The sequence below is a fragment of the Mustelus asterias genome, chromosome 3 (assembly GCF_964213995.1).
Source record: "Mustelus asterias chromosome 3, sMusAst1.hap1.1, whole genome shotgun sequence".
NCBI lineage: Eukaryota > Metazoa > Chordata > Chondrichthyes > Carcharhiniformes > Triakidae > Mustelus > Mustelus asterias.
The window spans coordinates 155,225,385-155,243,059 of record NC_135803.1 but is presented as its reverse complement, the minus strand read 5'-3'; the positions used below and the strand labels follow the sequence as shown (position 1 = coordinate 155,243,059).

Below are 17,675 nucleotides of genomic sequence, written 5' to 3'. Positions count from 1 at the left end.
TATCCTGTTTGACTTGTGTGTCTGGAGATTTGGGAGATCTTGTTGCTCCTGTGAATGATTCACAGAAATAAATAACATTTTGAAGAGTTATGCAGAAGGAGTGGGGTAAGTCTGATTTGATTTTGATTTGATTTATTATTGTCACATGTATTAACATACAGTGAAAAGTATTGTTTCTGGTGCGCTATACAGACAAAGCATACCATTCGTAGAGAAGTAAACGAGAGTGTGCAGAATGTAGTGTTACAGTCATAGCTAGCGTGTAGAGAAACATCAACTTAATGCAAGGTAAGTCCATTCAAAAATCTGACAGCAGCAGGGAAGAAGCTGTTCTTGAGTCGGTTGGTACGTGACCTCAGACTTTTGTATCTTTTTTCCGAAGGAAGAAGGTGGAAGAGAGAATGTCCGGGGTGCGTGGGGTTCTTAATTATGCTGGCTGCTTTGCTGAGGCAGCGGGAAATGTAGACAGAGTCAATGGATGGGAGGTTGATTTGTGTGATGGATTGGGCTACATTCACGACCCTTTGTAGTTTCTTGCGGTCTTGGACATAGCAGGAGCCATATCAAGCTGTGATACAAGCAATTGGGACCAATTGAGTGGGATCAATTGGACAACTATTTGAAAGTATCATCACAGTCACAATGGGTCAGATGGTGTATATGATTCTATGAGCATGCATTTATATTGATTGGGTCACTGTCTGTGCAGAGTCTGCATGTTATCCCCGTGTCTGCGTAAGTTTCCTCCAGGTGCTCCAGTTTCCTCCCACAGTCCGAAAGACGTGCTGATTGGGTGTATTGGCCATGCTAAATTCTCCCTCAGTGTACCTGAACAGGCACCGGAGTGTGGCGACTAGGGGATTTTCACAGTAACTTCATTGCAGTGCTAATGTAAACCAACTTGTGACACTAATAAGTAAACTTTAAACTATCTACCCCAGAGGGCTGTAGAGACTCAGTCATTCAGTATGTTTAAGACAAAGATCGATCAATTTCTAAATATTATATATCGAATGATATGGGGATAGTGTGGGAAAATGGCATTGAGCTAAATAATCAGCCATGATCTAATTGCACACAGAGTAGGCTCGATGGGCTGAATGGCCTGCTCTATTCTGCTCCAATTCCCTTTCTTCCTCTATTCAAAGCCTGACACATTGAGGTTCACAGTATGGTCTCCGGCAATACTGAATGAAATAGGAGTCATAATGCAAACTTCTTGTCACTTCAGAGAACTTAAGAGATTTCCTCTTTAAATCCTGAGCTTTGTTGTCCTGATAACGCCAGTATTATGGATAGAAGGGGGATTAATTTAAACAGCCCTGATTTCTCCCCTCACCATCTGTAAATAGAAAGATGTTTTTGATTTTCTCCTCGTGGTGCCGTATTTTTCCCCCAACCCTTCAGTAATAATAGAGGGTTGGATCACTCCATAACCGAGATGGGGTAAAATCAGGAGGTTAGTTTATTTTACACATACTCAAAACACAGGACGAGGGTTCACAATGTCCCCCACTTTTTGCATTCATACAATAAAAGAGAGATAAAGGAAAGGAAGAGGCATTGGGCAAAGACCATAGACAAATTAAGAATTATTGTTCCAGGTGAGTCCAGAGTACTCAATCAAAAGTCCAATGATGTATTCCTTCAGAGAGGTTAGCTGGCTGAAGCTGATGTGGGGGTATCCACCTTTCCAATAGCTCGGACTTCCACAATGGGAGAAGTGTGTAGAGATGAAATAGGCTTGTAGCGGGCGCTGATACAGAAGTTCAGATATTCCGTGGGAACAGAGTAAATGAGGAAGTGGCAATTTAGACTGTCCAGAGCTGTTGTTCTGCTGATGTTTTGTTGATGAAGGGTAGCAGACTGTCTCCTTTCAGCTTCACAAGGCAATATTACAGGTTTTAGCAGCTTGTGGTTTGTCGGGAATGGGGGTCACGTGATATAACTCTCAATTCTTTCCCTTGGTTTGGACAATGGATGTATATTCCTGGCCTGGATTCTTCAGGTGGTTAATGTTTCATCCATTAATAGGTTTACCAGAGGTTTGAAAGACTTTATCTTTGCAGACAGATCATCCCCATTGGCCAGGGCTTTGCCTCAGAAACGTAAAGGGGCCTTTTTGCTTTTCCTTGGAATTTGATTTCTGCAGTCACATGGGGCATTAGCACCTCTTTAGAGATAACAAGATTGTTATGGCTCTCTGAAGGCTAGAAATTATTTTAGTGTGAGTCGTAGCCAGTCATGGCTTCATCAGTATAAAGCCTTTGTCCACAATATTTTTTTTAAAGTTATAATGTAGTCAGGATGACATTGACATATTCTTCCATGTTTTACTGACATGACAACAGCTGACATTAATATAGCGCTTTTTTACGCGGTAAAACGTCCCAGGTTCTTCACAGGAGCACAATCAGATGGGATGGTATAGGATAGGTGACCAAAAGCTTGGTCAAAGAGGTAGGTGGGAAGGGGATGGCCTAGTGGTATTATCGCTAGATTATTAATCTATAAACTCAGCTAATGTTCTGGGGACCCGGATTTGAATCCCACCACGGCAGATGGTGGAATTTGAATTCAATAAAAAACAAATCTGGAATTAAGAATCTACTGATGATCATGAAACCATTGTCGATTGTTGTAAAAACCCACCTGGTTCACTAATGTCCTTTAGGGAAGGAAATCTGCTGTCCTTACCCAGTCTGGCCTACTTGCAACTCCAGAGCCACACCTATGTGGTTGACTCTCAACTGCCTCCAGGTAACTAGGGATAGGCAATAAATGCTGGCCAGCCAGGGACGCCCATGGCCCACAAATGAATAAAAAAAAGGTTTTAAAGGACAGTGGTGGAGAGGTTTATGGAGGTAAGTCTGGAAATTAGGTCCTGCACAGTTGAAGACATGACTGCCAAAAATGCAGCAAATGAAGTAATGATGCACAGAAGCCAAAAATAAGAGGATTGTAGAATGTGCTGGGATTGTCAGGCTGGAGGATGTTGGAGAGATAAAGATAGGCCTCTTTGTCTCTGAAGATCTTTCAAGTTGCTTTCAGATTTTCACCAACGCCCAAACACTATCTTTCTGAGATACCGTCCTCTCAATGCACCCACAGATCTATTCTAAACTCCCAGCAGTTTTCCCAATGCATCATGAAGATCTGCTTCCCTTTTGACTTTTATCCCTCCAACCAAAGCATTTCTGCATCATCTTGAAGGAAGGATAGGCTCAAAAGAGTCGTCGCAGCCACGTGGTTGCACAGGCTACACCAGAGAAGTTATCAGAGATCATGAAGCAGAAGTCAACCTGGTACACAAGATGATCCCATTTTGTGGCACCAAAATCCAAGGTTAAGTCTATACTCGGCCTCTAAGGTGACCCCCCCTTTTCTGCTCAGAAATGCTATACTCGCATGAGGAGTCAGCCACAATTTTTGCATGTTTTAATCACATTAGTTGGCACATGGAATTAAGCAGGTGATCTGGACTGTGCTGCCAACAAGATGCTGTCTTTCACCTTCTTCCGTCAGGAAAAAGATACAAAAGTCTGAAGTCATGTACAAACCAGCTCAAGAACAGCTTCTTCCCTGCTGCTGTCAGACTTTTGAATGGACCTACCACACACTAAGTTGATCTTTCTCGATACCCTAGCTATGACTGTAACACTACATTCTGCACACTCTCCTTTCCTTCTCTATGAACGGTATGTTTTGTCTGTATAGCGCACAAAAAACAATACTTTTCACTGTATGTTAATACATGTGACAATAATAAATCAAATCAAATCAAATCAAATGCTCAGGAGTTTCAAAATGCCCACAGAGCAGATCGCGCACAGCAAACGACAAACAGAAATGGACCCTCCAGCAAAAGGAATGAGAAGTGAATGGAGAATGCAGCCGATTTTAAGCTAAAAGTTGCAACATTTGCTAACTCGTTAAATAACTGTGCTGCAGCGAGGGAAATCAGTGTTAGTGGAAAACTGACGTGAGAACGGAAGGAGGAATCTGCCCTGAAGAGGATGTCCAAATACATCCAGAGAACAGAGACCGGCCACTGGTCATGAAATTATGATGTGGAGATGCCGGCGTTGGACTGGGGTGGGTCCAGTAAGAAGTCTCACAACACCAGGTTAAAGTCCAACAGGTTCATTTGGTATCACAAGTTTTCGGAGCGCTGTTCCTTCATCAAAGTGGAGAGGATCGCCGAGAAGATCGCGCATATCTACGACTCCACTCACCTGATGAAGGGGCAGCACTCCAAAAGCTTGTGACCCCAAATAGACCTGTTGGACATTAACCTGGTGTTGTGAGACTTCTTAATGAAATTACGAGGCGTGTATGTTATCGGAATGGGTTCTCAAAAATCATCAGAATGCTCACATCATTGCAAGAAATGTTTTTAAATGCACTTGCGTGGCCAAATCAAAACTTTGTGTCCAGCAAAGATTTCAGAGCAATAATTAGTCGGTGTAGCTGGAAAGTAAATGTCCAATGTTGAGACAGAAAACAAAGATTGCTCAGAGACTGCCAAATGACCTTGATGTTAAAATTACCAGCTTCCAGCAATTCATTATCAGACAGTGACAAACCTTTGGATGGGAAGACAATGAATTTGATGGTTTTTAAAGCATTTCAACTGTAATTAAAGATATCCTTGTAAAATTAATTCATTCAATAAACGTGCCACATTGATTTAATTCGAATTGCCAGGGTTATGTTACGTCTCACATTTCAAAATGGCAACCACCTACACCAACATCAGCAGTTCACATTTTATACCCGGTGTATAATTCCACCCTCAATTTTGGAAGGATTTTGAGGGTTGAATTGTGTGCCGTGATCTAGGGTAGTGGACCGGAATAACCTTCCTCCTACCGCCCCCCGCCCCCCACCCTCCTGCACAAAGACAACAGTTGTGGCACAACATGGATAATGTTGTCAGATTTTTAAAAAAGAAATTAGACTGCAAAGGCTTTTTGGTGCTAGCAATAAAGCAGGAGTGTTCCGCATCCTTTATCAAGGAAGACAAAGCTGGTTGTGTCTTGCTGAGTGCTGAAATACGATAGCAGAATTTTTTTTTTAAAAGTGCAAGACAGTCAGGATGTGCAAGCATTACACAGAATGGAACTTTTGAGATTCACTGTATTTTCAGCTCTTTGTTGAGTAAGACAAAGGGAGTATTACATCCTGCACTTCTGAATCTGAAATAGCTACTGTAACATGGTGAACAATGCAGCCTATTTTACACTCCACAGATTGGGTACCGTTTATCTGCTCGTTCCTGAAATCTTATCCACAGCATTGAGTAGAATGTATGAATGGGTAGAATGGACGCTGAAGGCAGCAAAAATAGCTTCTCACGTGTAAAATAAGCACTTGCCACTGGTGGAAGTTAAGAGCAGACTGGCTTTGTAACATCAATGAAAGTACCACATGCACCAGTGCTAGGGCAGTGCAGCAATATCAAATTCACTAAATTGAATCTTCACAGTTCAATCACTGGAGCCCTGTTCCATGTGCTCCAATTATGATAAATAAAGAATGTGCTGCGATTTAACTGCAAATAAATCACCTACTCTCTGCGGAGGGTGCCCAGAAAGAACCATTTATAACTAAATTAATGCATGTGGCACGACAACAAATACCCTGTCGTTTAGATCCGAGTTTAACACAAATCACACCTCTCCCGAAGACCCCATCTAGCCTGCTTTGTAGACTGAATATAACTGCAGATATCTCCCTGTCAGACTGAGTATAACTACAGGTACCTCCCTCTCAGACTGAGTATAACTACAGATAGCCTCCTCTCAGACTGAGTATAACTACAGATACCTCCCTCTCAGACTGAGTATAACTACAGATACCTCCCTCTCAGACTGAATATAACTACAGATACCTCCCTCTCAGACTGAATATAACTACAGATACCTCCCTCTCAGACTGAGTATAACTACAGATACCTCCCTCTCAGACTGAGTATAACTACAGATACCTCCCTCTCAGACTGAATATAACTACAGATACCTCCCTCTCAGACTGAGTATAACTACAGATACCTCCCTCTCAGACTGAGTATAACTACTGATACCTCCCTCTCAGACTGAGTATAACTACAGATACCTCCCTCTCAGACTGAGTATAACTACAGATACCTCCCTCTCAGACTGAGTATAACTACAGACATCTCCCTCTCAGACTGAGTATAACTACAGATACCTCCCTCTCAGACTGAGTATAACTACAGATACCTCCCTCTCAGACTGAGTATAACTACAGATACCTCCCTCTCAGACTGAGTATAACTACAGATACCTCCCTCTCAGACTGAGTATAACTACAGATACCTCCCTCTCAGACTGAGTATAACTACAGATACCTCCCTCTCAGACTGAGTATAACTACAGACATCTCCCTCTCAGACTGAGTATAACTACAGATACCTCCCTCTCAGACTGAGTATAACTACAGGTACCTCCCTCTCAGACTGAGTATAACTACAGATACCTCCCTCTCAGACTGAGTATAACTACAGATACCTCCCTCTCAGACTGAGTATAACTACAGATACCTCCCTCTCAGACTGAGTATAACTACAGATACCTCCCTCTCAGACTGAGTATAACTACAGATACCTCCCTCTCAGACTGAGTATAACTACAGATACCTCCCTCTCAGACTGAGTATAACTACAGGTACCTCCCTCTCAGACTGAGTATAACTACAGATACCTCCCTCTCAGACTGAGTATAACTACAGACATCTCCCTCTCAGACTGAGTATAACTACAGATACCTCCCTCTCAGACTGAGTATAACTACAGATACCTCCCTCTCAGACTGAGTATAACTACAGATACCTCCCTCTCAGACTGAGTATAACTACAGATACCTCCCTCTCAGACTGAGTATAACTACAGATACCTCCCTCTCAGACTGAGTATAACTACAGATACCTCCCTCTCAGACTGAGTATAACTACAGATACCTCCCTCTCAGACTGAGTATAACTACAGATACCTCCCTCTCAGACTGAGTATAACTACAGATACCTCCCTCTCAGACTGAGTATAACTACAGACATCTCCCTCTGAGATAAAAGCAAAATACAGCAAATGCTGGAATCTGAAACAAAAACAGAAGACGTTGGAAAATCTCAGCAGGTCTGACAGCATCTGTGGAGAGAGAATAGAGCCAATGTTTCGAGTCTAGATGACCTTTCGTCAGAGCTGAAGACAAAAAAAGGACAAGATTTATACAGCAAGAGTAGGGGGTGGGGGGGGGGTGGGTTGTGTAATTGACCAAGATGTCAGAGACACAAAGACAAAAGGAATCTAAATGGTGGCTATAAAGGCTGGGAATGGTACTAAAAGAGTCCATTAAGAGATCAGAATATGTAAATGGCAGAACAAAGTTGCAGAGTATCAAAAGGCAACATGAGGCAAGTGGCAGATGGCCCTAGTGGGGTAGGGAAAGGGGGCAACAGAATGGAAAGTGAGATTTAGAAGTGGACAAATGAAACAAGGGAAGAAATTAAAATAAAAAATAATAAGAATATGAAGTAACAAAAATGGATTAATAAGATTTTAAAAATGAAATGAAATAAAATAAATGGAAATGGGGTGAAGGTTTAGTTCATTTCTTTTGATCTGATGAATCCATGGCTGCTACATTCCCTCCCCTCATTCTCACTCTGGGGCCATCGCAATTTTCAACCTTCAAAATGAGATAAGAGGAAAATGTTTGCAAAGCGTTGCTCTAAAGATCCCTCCTACCTCATTCCTTTTTTTTTTATTTCTCCCTCTCATGCCCTCTCCGAGTTTATCCTATCCTGGAGCGTCATTACCTTCTCCCTTGACCCCATTCCGGATAAACTGCCGGTCTTCCAGCTTCTCTTCCTGACTCCCATTTTATCTGATAACACTAATGTTTTTTTCTCCTCAAGCACAGTCCCTTTCTTCTTCAAATCTGTCATCATCACACTCCTCAAAATAACCAGCCATTGATGTCTCCATCCATGCTAACTATTACCCCATCTCCAACCTCCTTTCCATCTCCAAAGCCCTTGAATGTGTTGTCACCTCCCAACTTTGTGTCCATCTTTTCTGGAACTCCATGTTTAAACCGCTCCAATCAAGTTTCCGCCCCAGCCAAAATACTGAAACAGGTTCTAACAAGATCATGACACATGTGATCTTGACATGACATAGGGCGGCACGGTGGCACAGTGGTTAGCACTGCTGCCTCACAGCGCTGGGACTCGGGTTCGAATTCCAGCTTGGGTAATTGTCTGTGCGGAGTTTGCACGTTCTCCCAGTGTCTGCATGGGTTTCCTCCGAGTACTCCGGTTTCCACCCACAGTCCAAAGATGTGCGGGTTAGGTTGATTGGCCATGGTAAATTGCCCCTTAGTGTCAGGGGGATTAGCAGGGTAAATAAGTAGAGTTATGGGGATAGGGCCTGGGTGGGATTGTGGCCGGTGCAGACTCGATGGGCCAAATGGCCTCCTTCTGCACTGCAGGGATTTTATGATTCTATGGTGTGACTGTGACAAAGACAATTTTACCACCTCATCCTTCTTGATCTATCTACAGTCTACAAAGTTGACCACAGAATCCTCCATTCCAATGTCATCCAACTGGATGAGGCTGCATTCATGGATCCATTCTTATCTATTCAATCATAGTCAGAGAATCTCCCTCTCCTGTATTGTTACTTGTGGTCCCCCAGGGATCTAACCTTGGTGCCCTTCTTTTTCTCATCTACTGATGCCCACTTGGTGACTTCATCTGGAAACAGCGCCAGTTTTCACGTGTGCGCTGACTACAACCCGGTTCTGCTTCACCACCAGCACTCTCGATCCCCTACACCAAGTCTAAATGGCCAGACTGCTTGTCCGACATTCAGTCATGGACTTGTAGGTAATGTCAGTCGGCAAGCATCTCTGTAACAATGTGTGATCACAAGTAAATTTAAAATGAATAAAGTCATTAATCAAATAATCTGCTAAGGACAAAAATTATGATTGCTCAAAATATTGCTGATTAGATCATAAGATATAGGAGCAGAATTAGGCCATTCGGCCCATCGAGTCTGCTCCACCATTCAATCATGACTGATAAATTTCTCACCCTATTCTCCCACTTTTTCCCCGTAACCTTTGATCCCTTTAGCAATCAAGAACCTATCTATCTCTCTCTTAAATACAGCTGAAATAGGAGTTGGTGTGAGAGCAACATTTTCAGCAGGGGAATTAGAGGAGTCAAGGGATGAGGTTTCAATAGATCAAGTTGTTGTTACTCATTCTTGACTCCTTAAGTTGGGAAAATAGAATAAAGATAGTTGAACAAATATGGTGCCTTTACAGGGAAAGTAGGTGAGTACAAAAAGAATCATAGAATCCCTACAGTACATTCAGCCCATCGAGTCTGCACCAACCACAATCCCACCCCAGCCCTATCCCCATAACCCCATGCATTTGCCCTAGCTAGCCCCACTGACACTAAGGGGAAATTTAGCATGGCCAATCCACCTAACTCGCACATCTTTGGAGTATGGGAGGAAACCGGAATGCCCGGAGGAAACCCATGCAGACACTGGGAGAACGTGCAAACTCCACCAAGGTTGTGACCCAAGGCCGGAAAAGAAGAAATGAATAGAAAGGATATGCAGATAGGGTGAGATGAAGTGGGTAGGAGGAGGAGCGTACAAAGAATGGTCGAGATGAGTTGGGCCAAGTGGCCATTTCTCTGCTGGGAATTCTGTCTGAACTTTAGTGGGAACTCTGGTGGGCACAGCTTCAAAATATGAACTAAAAATTCAAAATTTGGAGATAAGCTACTCTTAAATTGCAGTTTAATGATTGGTGAATCATGAAAGTGGATTCGTAAATGTCTTGATGCAATGTTTCATTTTAGCCATTCTGCTTCTGAAAACATCAAACGGAGGTGACAGGTGTCAAATATTGGTGTATTAGATCTGCTTACCCTTTCCACTTGTCCCTCTTTGTGTTTCAGCTTGAAGACCTTCAGCTTGGCCAGAGAGACCTCAGTGTAGTTTTTCTCCTCAAAACCTTCCAGCAAGACTCCATGAAAGGCAAGCCTACAGGTATTGGCATGGATGTCCGTATCCAGCTTGGAACCGATCACAAGGCACAGCTTGGGGCACGTCACGGGTTTCTCAAACTCCAACAGGGCCCACTGTTGCCTGGGCACCTGGCCTCCCTCAGCTTGGGCGCTGGCCTTGTCTTTGTCAGCACTAATATCCTTGGCTTGCGACAGGTACTCCTCCTGATAAAGGTATTCTCTGTCAAAGACAAAGCAATCCAACAGAGGCTCGCTCTCAAAATCCTCAGGGGCGGGACTGAAGAATGTCACCTTTCCCATGACCGTTTCATGGCCAACAGTGATGTGGAACTTGGCTTTGGTGTGGATTGAACCTTTGAAATAAGGTATCTTCTTGACGGAGACAATGGCGGCATACAAAGTGCGCAGGGATTCTGGGGTGCAGACCAGGCCCCGCTCAAGCTGTTTGGGGTCAAACTGGGTGACACAGATCCCTACACGGTCACCTTGGATGGCAGTGTTCACCGGCTTACGGAACATCTGCATGGACTTGACCTTCCGGTTGACCTACGAAGAGAAAAATCAAGAGAAAAATTTGTGTGACAGAGGATTTGAAAAAAAGAGACAGAAACCGAGTGAAGTTAAATTCCTGAAGAAATATTATCGCAGAAACCTCAGGCCACTGGGGCATATAAATTATGCATGCTTATCCTCAGTGCACAGAAACACAAAAGCCATTTACTTGCTCGACTATGATTAATATTGTACAAACGCTGGATCCTTGGCTTCTGATAAAAAGATGACCCTTTTTAGAACTTGCATGTTATTACTCCAGGCTTTGAAATCAAATGCCACATCTCGCCTGTCTGTCCCATTATAATACAGGATATGACAGTGCAGGAGATCTGGATTCGTAAATACATGATGGCAAGAGCCAGACAAAGGCAGAAGTCTCTGAGCTTATTGAAAATTGGATGAAGAAATTTTTTTAAAAGCAGCAGTACAAAAAAAAAGTATCGCAGGTTGGGAAGCTGAAAAAAGAAAAATTAGAGAAGTATATCATCACAAGTAAGAACAGTAAGTAGTCTCACAACACCAGGTTAAAGTCCAACAGGTTTATTTGGTGCTGCTCTGAAAGCTCATGCTACCAAATAAATCTGCTGGACTTTAACCTACCCCAATCCAACGCCGACAACTCCACATCATCACAAGTAAGATGTGGACAAATCTATCTAGATCTCATTTTCTCTCCTCCTCTCCAGAATGGTATGGATCCACAGGTTTTACAAATCCTCTGCTACCATCTCAGATTGGCCATTCCTTGCATAAGAGCCACACCAGTGAAGCACCAACAGGACCACCTAAACATCCCACTCTCACCTTGACTAAAACCAGGAAAGGCTGGAATTACTCAGCTGGTCTGGCAGCAGCTGTGGAGAGAGAAACAGAGTTAACATTTCAAGTCAAATGTGACTTTTTTACAGAACTGTAATTCTGTTCTGTCGAAATGTCATATCATTAGGGTGGCACGGTGGCAGAGTGGTTAGCACTGCTGCCTCACAGCGCCAGGGACCCGGGTTCAATTCCCGGCTTGGGTCACTGTCAGTGTGGAGTTTGCACAGTCTCCCCGTGTCTGTGTGGTGCTCTGGTTTCCTCCCACAGTTGAAAGATGTGCGGGTTAGGTTGATTGGCCATGGTAAATTGCCCCTCCGTGTCCCGGGATGCGTAGATTAGAGGGATTAATGGGGTAAATATGTGGGGTTGCAGGGATAGGGCCTGAGTGGGATTGTTGTCGGTGGAGACTCGATGGGCTGAATGGCCTCCTTCTGTACTGTCAGGATCCTATGATTCTATCTGACTTTCTCTCTCTGCAGAGGCTGCCAGACCTGCTGAGTATTTCCAGCCTTTTCTGGTTTTATTACAGGTTTCTAGCCTCCGCAGAATTTTGCTTTTATTACCCATTCTCACCTTGTATTGGCAGCCATCCTCCTTTCACCAATGGTTACTGGATGGTGATCAGGAAGTGGAGCCCACCCTCTCTGGCTCAGACCATGAGGCCAATGTTGGAGCCTCATTTATTGCTCTGGATCTGACGACTATCTCATCATTGATCGAGAATTTAATTATCCTAATCTGCACAGTTCAGCTGCAAACTGGCATTACAAGAGGAGCATTGCAGAATACAGATTAATACATCTATCTACAAAATCTGCTGAGAAATACTTTCTTGTACCAACCAGGATATTAGGAATATATCAATTTGGGCTGGATTTTGCACAGCGGTGAAGTAGCACTGGCCTCAAAGAGCTAGAGGATCTCCAGGCTTCGCACAGCAGTGATATCATCAAGTAGGCTAAGCAGCCAATCACACTGAAGTATTCTCACAGACAGCAAACCATGAAATTAAAAGCACCTTTACTTTGAATTTAAAATTGAAATAAAGGATTAGGATTGGTGTCAGGGAAAATCGTGATGACATGAAAATATCAAGAAAATCCAATAAAACGGAATGTGTTCTGCTGGTTATGTATTTTTAAAATGGAAGCTGCTTAAAGGAAGGGACAGGTTGGTTGGGGTAATGGAACTAGTGCTTTTGATATGTTGATGAGCCCAGCAACGCTACAAACAGATGCATACCAAAGATAAGCTGGTAACAATGGGGAATAGAACAAAGAAAATTACAGCACAGGAACAGGCCCGTTGGCCCTCCAAGCCTGCACCGACCATGCTGCCCGACTTAACTAAAACCCCGTACCCTTCCGGGGACCATATCCCTCTATTCCCATCCTATTCATGTACTTGTCAAGACGCCCCTTAAAAGTCACTACCGTATCTGCTTCCACTACCTCCCCCGGCAACGAGTTCCAGGCACCCACTACTCTCTGTAAAAGATCTGCCTCGTACATCTCCTTTAAACCTTGCCCCTCGCACTTTAAACCTATGCCCCCTAGTAATTGACTCTTCCACCCTGGGAAAAAGCTTCTGACTATCCACTCTGTCCATGCCTCTCATAATCTTGTAGACTTCTATCAGGTCTCCCCTCAACCTCCGTCGCTCCAGTGAGAACAAACCAAGTTTCTCCAACCGCTCCTCATAGCTAATGCCCTCCATACCAGGCAATATCTTGGTAAATCTTTTCTGTACCCTCTCCAAAGCCTCCACATCCTTCTGATAGTGTGGCGACCAGAATTGCAAACTATATTCCAAGTGCAGCCTAACTAAGGTTCTAGAAAGCTGCAACATGACTTGCCAATTTTAAACTTAATGCCCCAGCCGATGAAGGCAAGCATGCCGTATGCCTTCTTGACTACCTTCTCCACCTGCAGTGCCACTTTCAGTGACCTGTGTACCTGTACACCCAGATCCCTTTGCCTATCAATACTCTTAAGGGTTCTGCCATTTACTGTCTATTTCCTATCTGTATTAGACCTTCCAAAATGCATTACTTCACATTTGTCCGGATTAAACTCCATCTGCCATCTCTCCGCCCAAGTCTCCAACTGATCTATATTCTGCTGTATCCTCTGATGGTCCTCATTGCTATCCGCAAATCCACCAACCTTTGTGTCGTCCGCAAACTTACTAATCAAACCAGTCACATTTTCCTCCAAATCATTTATACATATTACAAACAGCAAAGGTCCCAGCACTGATCCCTGAGGAACGCCACTTGTCACAGTCCTCCATTCAGAAATGCACCCTTCCACTTCTATCCTCTGTCTTCTTTGACTGAGCCAGTTTTGTATCCATCTTGCCAGCTCACCTCTGATCATGGGTCTTTTTCTGATTGGCAGTCAATGGCTAGTGGGGCTACCGCAGGGATCTGTGCTAGGACCCCAACTGTTCACATTGTATATTAATGATTTGGAAAAGGGAACTGAATGTATTATCTCCAAATTTGCAGATTTGGCAGTAACAAAGACAAATAGTATGTTTGCCTTCATAGCGAGAGGATTTGAGTATAGGGATCGGGGTGTTTTGCTGCAATTGTACAGGGCGTTGGTGAGGCCACACCTGGAGTTGTGTGTGCAGTTTGATGTCCTTATCTGAGGAAGGATGTCCTTGCTATAGAGGGAGTACAGCAAAGGTTTACCAGGCTGATTCCTGAGAATGGCAGGTCTGTCATATGAGGAGAGACTAAGCCGGTTAGGATTATATTCACTGGAGTTCAGAAGAGTGAGAGGGGATTTCATAGAAACTTACAAAATTCTAACAGCGTTAGACAGGGTAGATTCAGAAAGAATATTCCCAATGGTGGGGGAGTCCAGAACTAGGGGGTCATAGTTTGAGGATAAGGGGTAAACCTTTTAGAACTGAGGTGAGGAGAAATTTCTTCACCCAGAGGGTGGTGAATGTGTGGAATTCACTACCACAGAGAGTAGTTGAGGCCAAAACGTCTGATTTCAAGAAGAAATTAGATAAAGCTCTTGGAGCTAAAGGGATCAAAGGATATGGGAGGAGGGGGGCGGTCAGGATATTGAATTCGATGATCAGCCATGATCAAGATGAATGACGGAGAAGGCTAGAAGGGCTGAATGGCCTACTCCCGCTTCTAGTTTCTATTAAGGGTTTGAATAAGGTGTCAGAGATTCAAAGGAAGAGTAAAGCTGTGAACTTTGCATTCCAAAAGGTAGACTCACAAAATGAAGAGGTCAGTTTAGACAACAAAAAATCGAAAGGGGAAAACTGTACATCAGAAGCAATTCAACCTGTGAAAAAGTAGCTGTTTTGAGATCTCAGTTCAGCTGTCCTAACTCCCAGTAAACTGGGTCTGTGATGAAAGCCTGCCTCGAACAACTAGTTGCTTTGTCCTACATCAGTAACACCCCCAAAAGATATAACTGCGTTGTATGTTAACTGTTACTGGATTCTGTTTATGGATTTTAAAAGATGTTGGTTGAGGAAGATTAGCTCCGAAGATAGGGAAATAAAGGAGTTTGGAACTGGGTAAAGCTGGGAATACCGTGAATAGCCATTGATTTCGGTAAGTGTCCTTCTAGCTGATTTTATTGTTGTTTATGTAATTGTTCAATAAACATTTCTTTTATTTTAAATCATCACAAAACATGAGGGAAATCATTCTCTGGTTTTCAAATCTTTACAGTGCAGAAGGAAGCCATTCGTCCCAGCAAGTCTGTACCAACTCTCTGACAGGGTATCTTATCCAGGCCTTCCCCCCTGCCCTATCCCACATATTTATCCCACGTCTTGGGACATTAAGGGGCAATTTAGCATGGCCAATCCACCTAACCTGCACATCTTTGGACTTTGGGAGGAAACTGGAGCACCCAGAGGAAACCCACGCAGACACGGGGAGAATGTGCAGACCACAGACAGTGACCTGAGGCCGGAATCGAACCCGGGTCCCTAGCAATGTGAAGCAGCAGTGATAACCACTGTGCCACGGTGCTGCCCTTTCATTACTGTCCCTCGGATACTCTGGGATGCCTATAGCAGAGCACTGCAATAATTACAAAATACAAAGGAATGAAAATCACCAACTGTAACTAAGTCAATTTTATGGAAATCAGTACAGTAGAGGTTTGGGATCTATGGAAAAGTAGAGAGAGAAATGTTATAAAATATAAGATAAAAGCAAAATAATGTGGATGCTGGAATGTGAAACACAAACAGAAAATGCTGGAAAATCTCAGCAGGTTTGACGGCATCTGTGGAGAGAGAACAAAGCCAACATTTCGAGTCTGGATGACTCTTCATCAGAGCTGCTGTATTATAAAAACTAAAATGGCTTCTCTACTTCCTAGAATAAAGAACGAGCCAGCTACAACCAGAATCACAACATTAAACACAAACAATATTAGAAAGACACTTCGTTCCTGTAGCTTACCAACAAGACTAGAAAATATTAGCACAACAGAAAAGGAGCAGGGAATGGTGGGGGGAGAGCAGACAAAGAGAAAGAGGGAGGGAGGAAAGACAGAAAGGACAGAAAAAAGTAAGAAAGAGGGGAATGATAAAAAGGGAAACACGAGAAAGAGGGAGAGGGAAGGAAGAAAGGAATAGAGGAAATAGGAAAGGTAGAAAATGGAGGAAATAAAAGGAAGAGAGGAAAGGAAGAAAGAAGGGAGGAAAGAAAGGACTGGATAAATAATGAAAGAAGAGGTTGATCAAAAGATGAGGAGGGGAGAAAGGAAGAAAAGGAGGGAAGGAAGAAAGTGATCAAGAGATTGGGTAGCAAGACGAGGGAGGAATGGAAGGAGGAAAAAATGAAAAATGCAGTAGAAAACAACAGAAAAGTACGTAGGAGCAGGAGTAGGCCATTTGGTCCCTCGAGTCTGCTCTGCCATTTAACTAGATCATGGCTGATCATCTACCCCAACACAATATTCCTGCATTATCCTCGTATCCCTTGATGTGATTGGGATCTAGAACTCAATTGATCTTTGCTTTCAACAAACATGATGACTAATCTCCCACTAATCTCCCACTGGGCGGCACGGTAACACAGTGGTTAGCACTGCTGCTTCACAGCTCCAGGGTCCCGGGTTCGATTCCTGGCTCGGGTCTCTGTCTGTGTGGAGTTTGCACATTCTCCTTGTGTCTGCGTGGGTTTCCTCCGGGTGCTCCGGTTTCCTCCCACAGTCCAAAGATGTGCGGGTTAGGTTGATTGGCCAGGTTAAAAATTGCCCCTTAGAGTCCTGAGATGCGTAGATTAGCGGGTAAATATGTGGGGGTAGGGCCTGGGTGGGATTGTGGTCGGTGCAGACTCGATGGGCCGAATGGCCTCCTTCTGCACTGTAGGGTTTCTATGATTTCTATGACTTTCTGGGATAGAGAATGCCAAAGGTTCACTACTCTTTGATTGAAGAATTTTCTCCACATCTCAGTGTAAATGGCTTACCTCTTATTCGGAGACAGTGTCCCCTGGTTCTAGACACCCCCCCAATCGGTGGAAATTTCCTTCCTGCAACTACCCTGTTGAGCCCTGTCAGAATTTTGTGGACGTCAGTGAAGTCACTGCTCATTCTTCTAAACTCAACAGAATACATAGGAACATAGGAATTAGGAGCAGAATTCAGCCCTTTGAGCCTGATCTGCCATTCAATCAGATCATGACTGATCACTTCCTGGTCTCAAATCCATCTCCCCACCTATTCCCCATAACCCTCTTTCCCTTTTTTAAAAAAATTAGAGATATGTCCATCTCCCTGTTGAAACCGTTCAACCATACAGAGCCAGTCTCCTCAATCTCTCCTCATAGGACTTTCCCAACCACCCAGGAATTGGTCTAGTGGATCTTCATCGCACTCCCTCGATGACCGGAATATTGTTCCTCGGGTAAGGAGACCAAACCTACACACAATACTCCAAGCTTGCCATATTGTTATAACTCAGCCTTTACCTATGATTGCTGCCACGTGGGAAAACTGAATGTTTGATACTTTTATTCATGCCGACTATAAAATAAATTTGAAGAAAAATACAGAATCTTTAAATGATTATTTTGATACCAAAATCACTCTAAAATTATTAATATAACTCTGCAGAAAATCCAGTGCAGTTTAGGACAGGAAGTGGCTTCAGAACATAAATATTTATATCAGAGGATTTGTGGCAATCTACCAGGGTGTAATTTTATACAATGAAATACTAACTTT

General features: G+C 43.4%; 1 protein-coding gene across 1 annotated transcript in view; it reads right to left on the bottom strand.

The window, feature by feature from the left end:
• Nucleotides 1-17,675, bottom strand: part of eefsec (eukaryotic elongation factor, selenocysteine-tRNA-specific) — a 362,154-nt gene that overhangs the window by 171,718 nt on the left and 172,761 nt on the right. Inside the window, exon 5 of the mRNA XM_078209988.1 lies at nucleotides 9,979-10,623. Coding sequence (XP_078066114.1) covers nucleotides 9,979-10,623 — 645 coding nt within the window. The remainder of the gene's footprint in view (nucleotides 1-9,978; nucleotides 10,624-17,675) is intronic.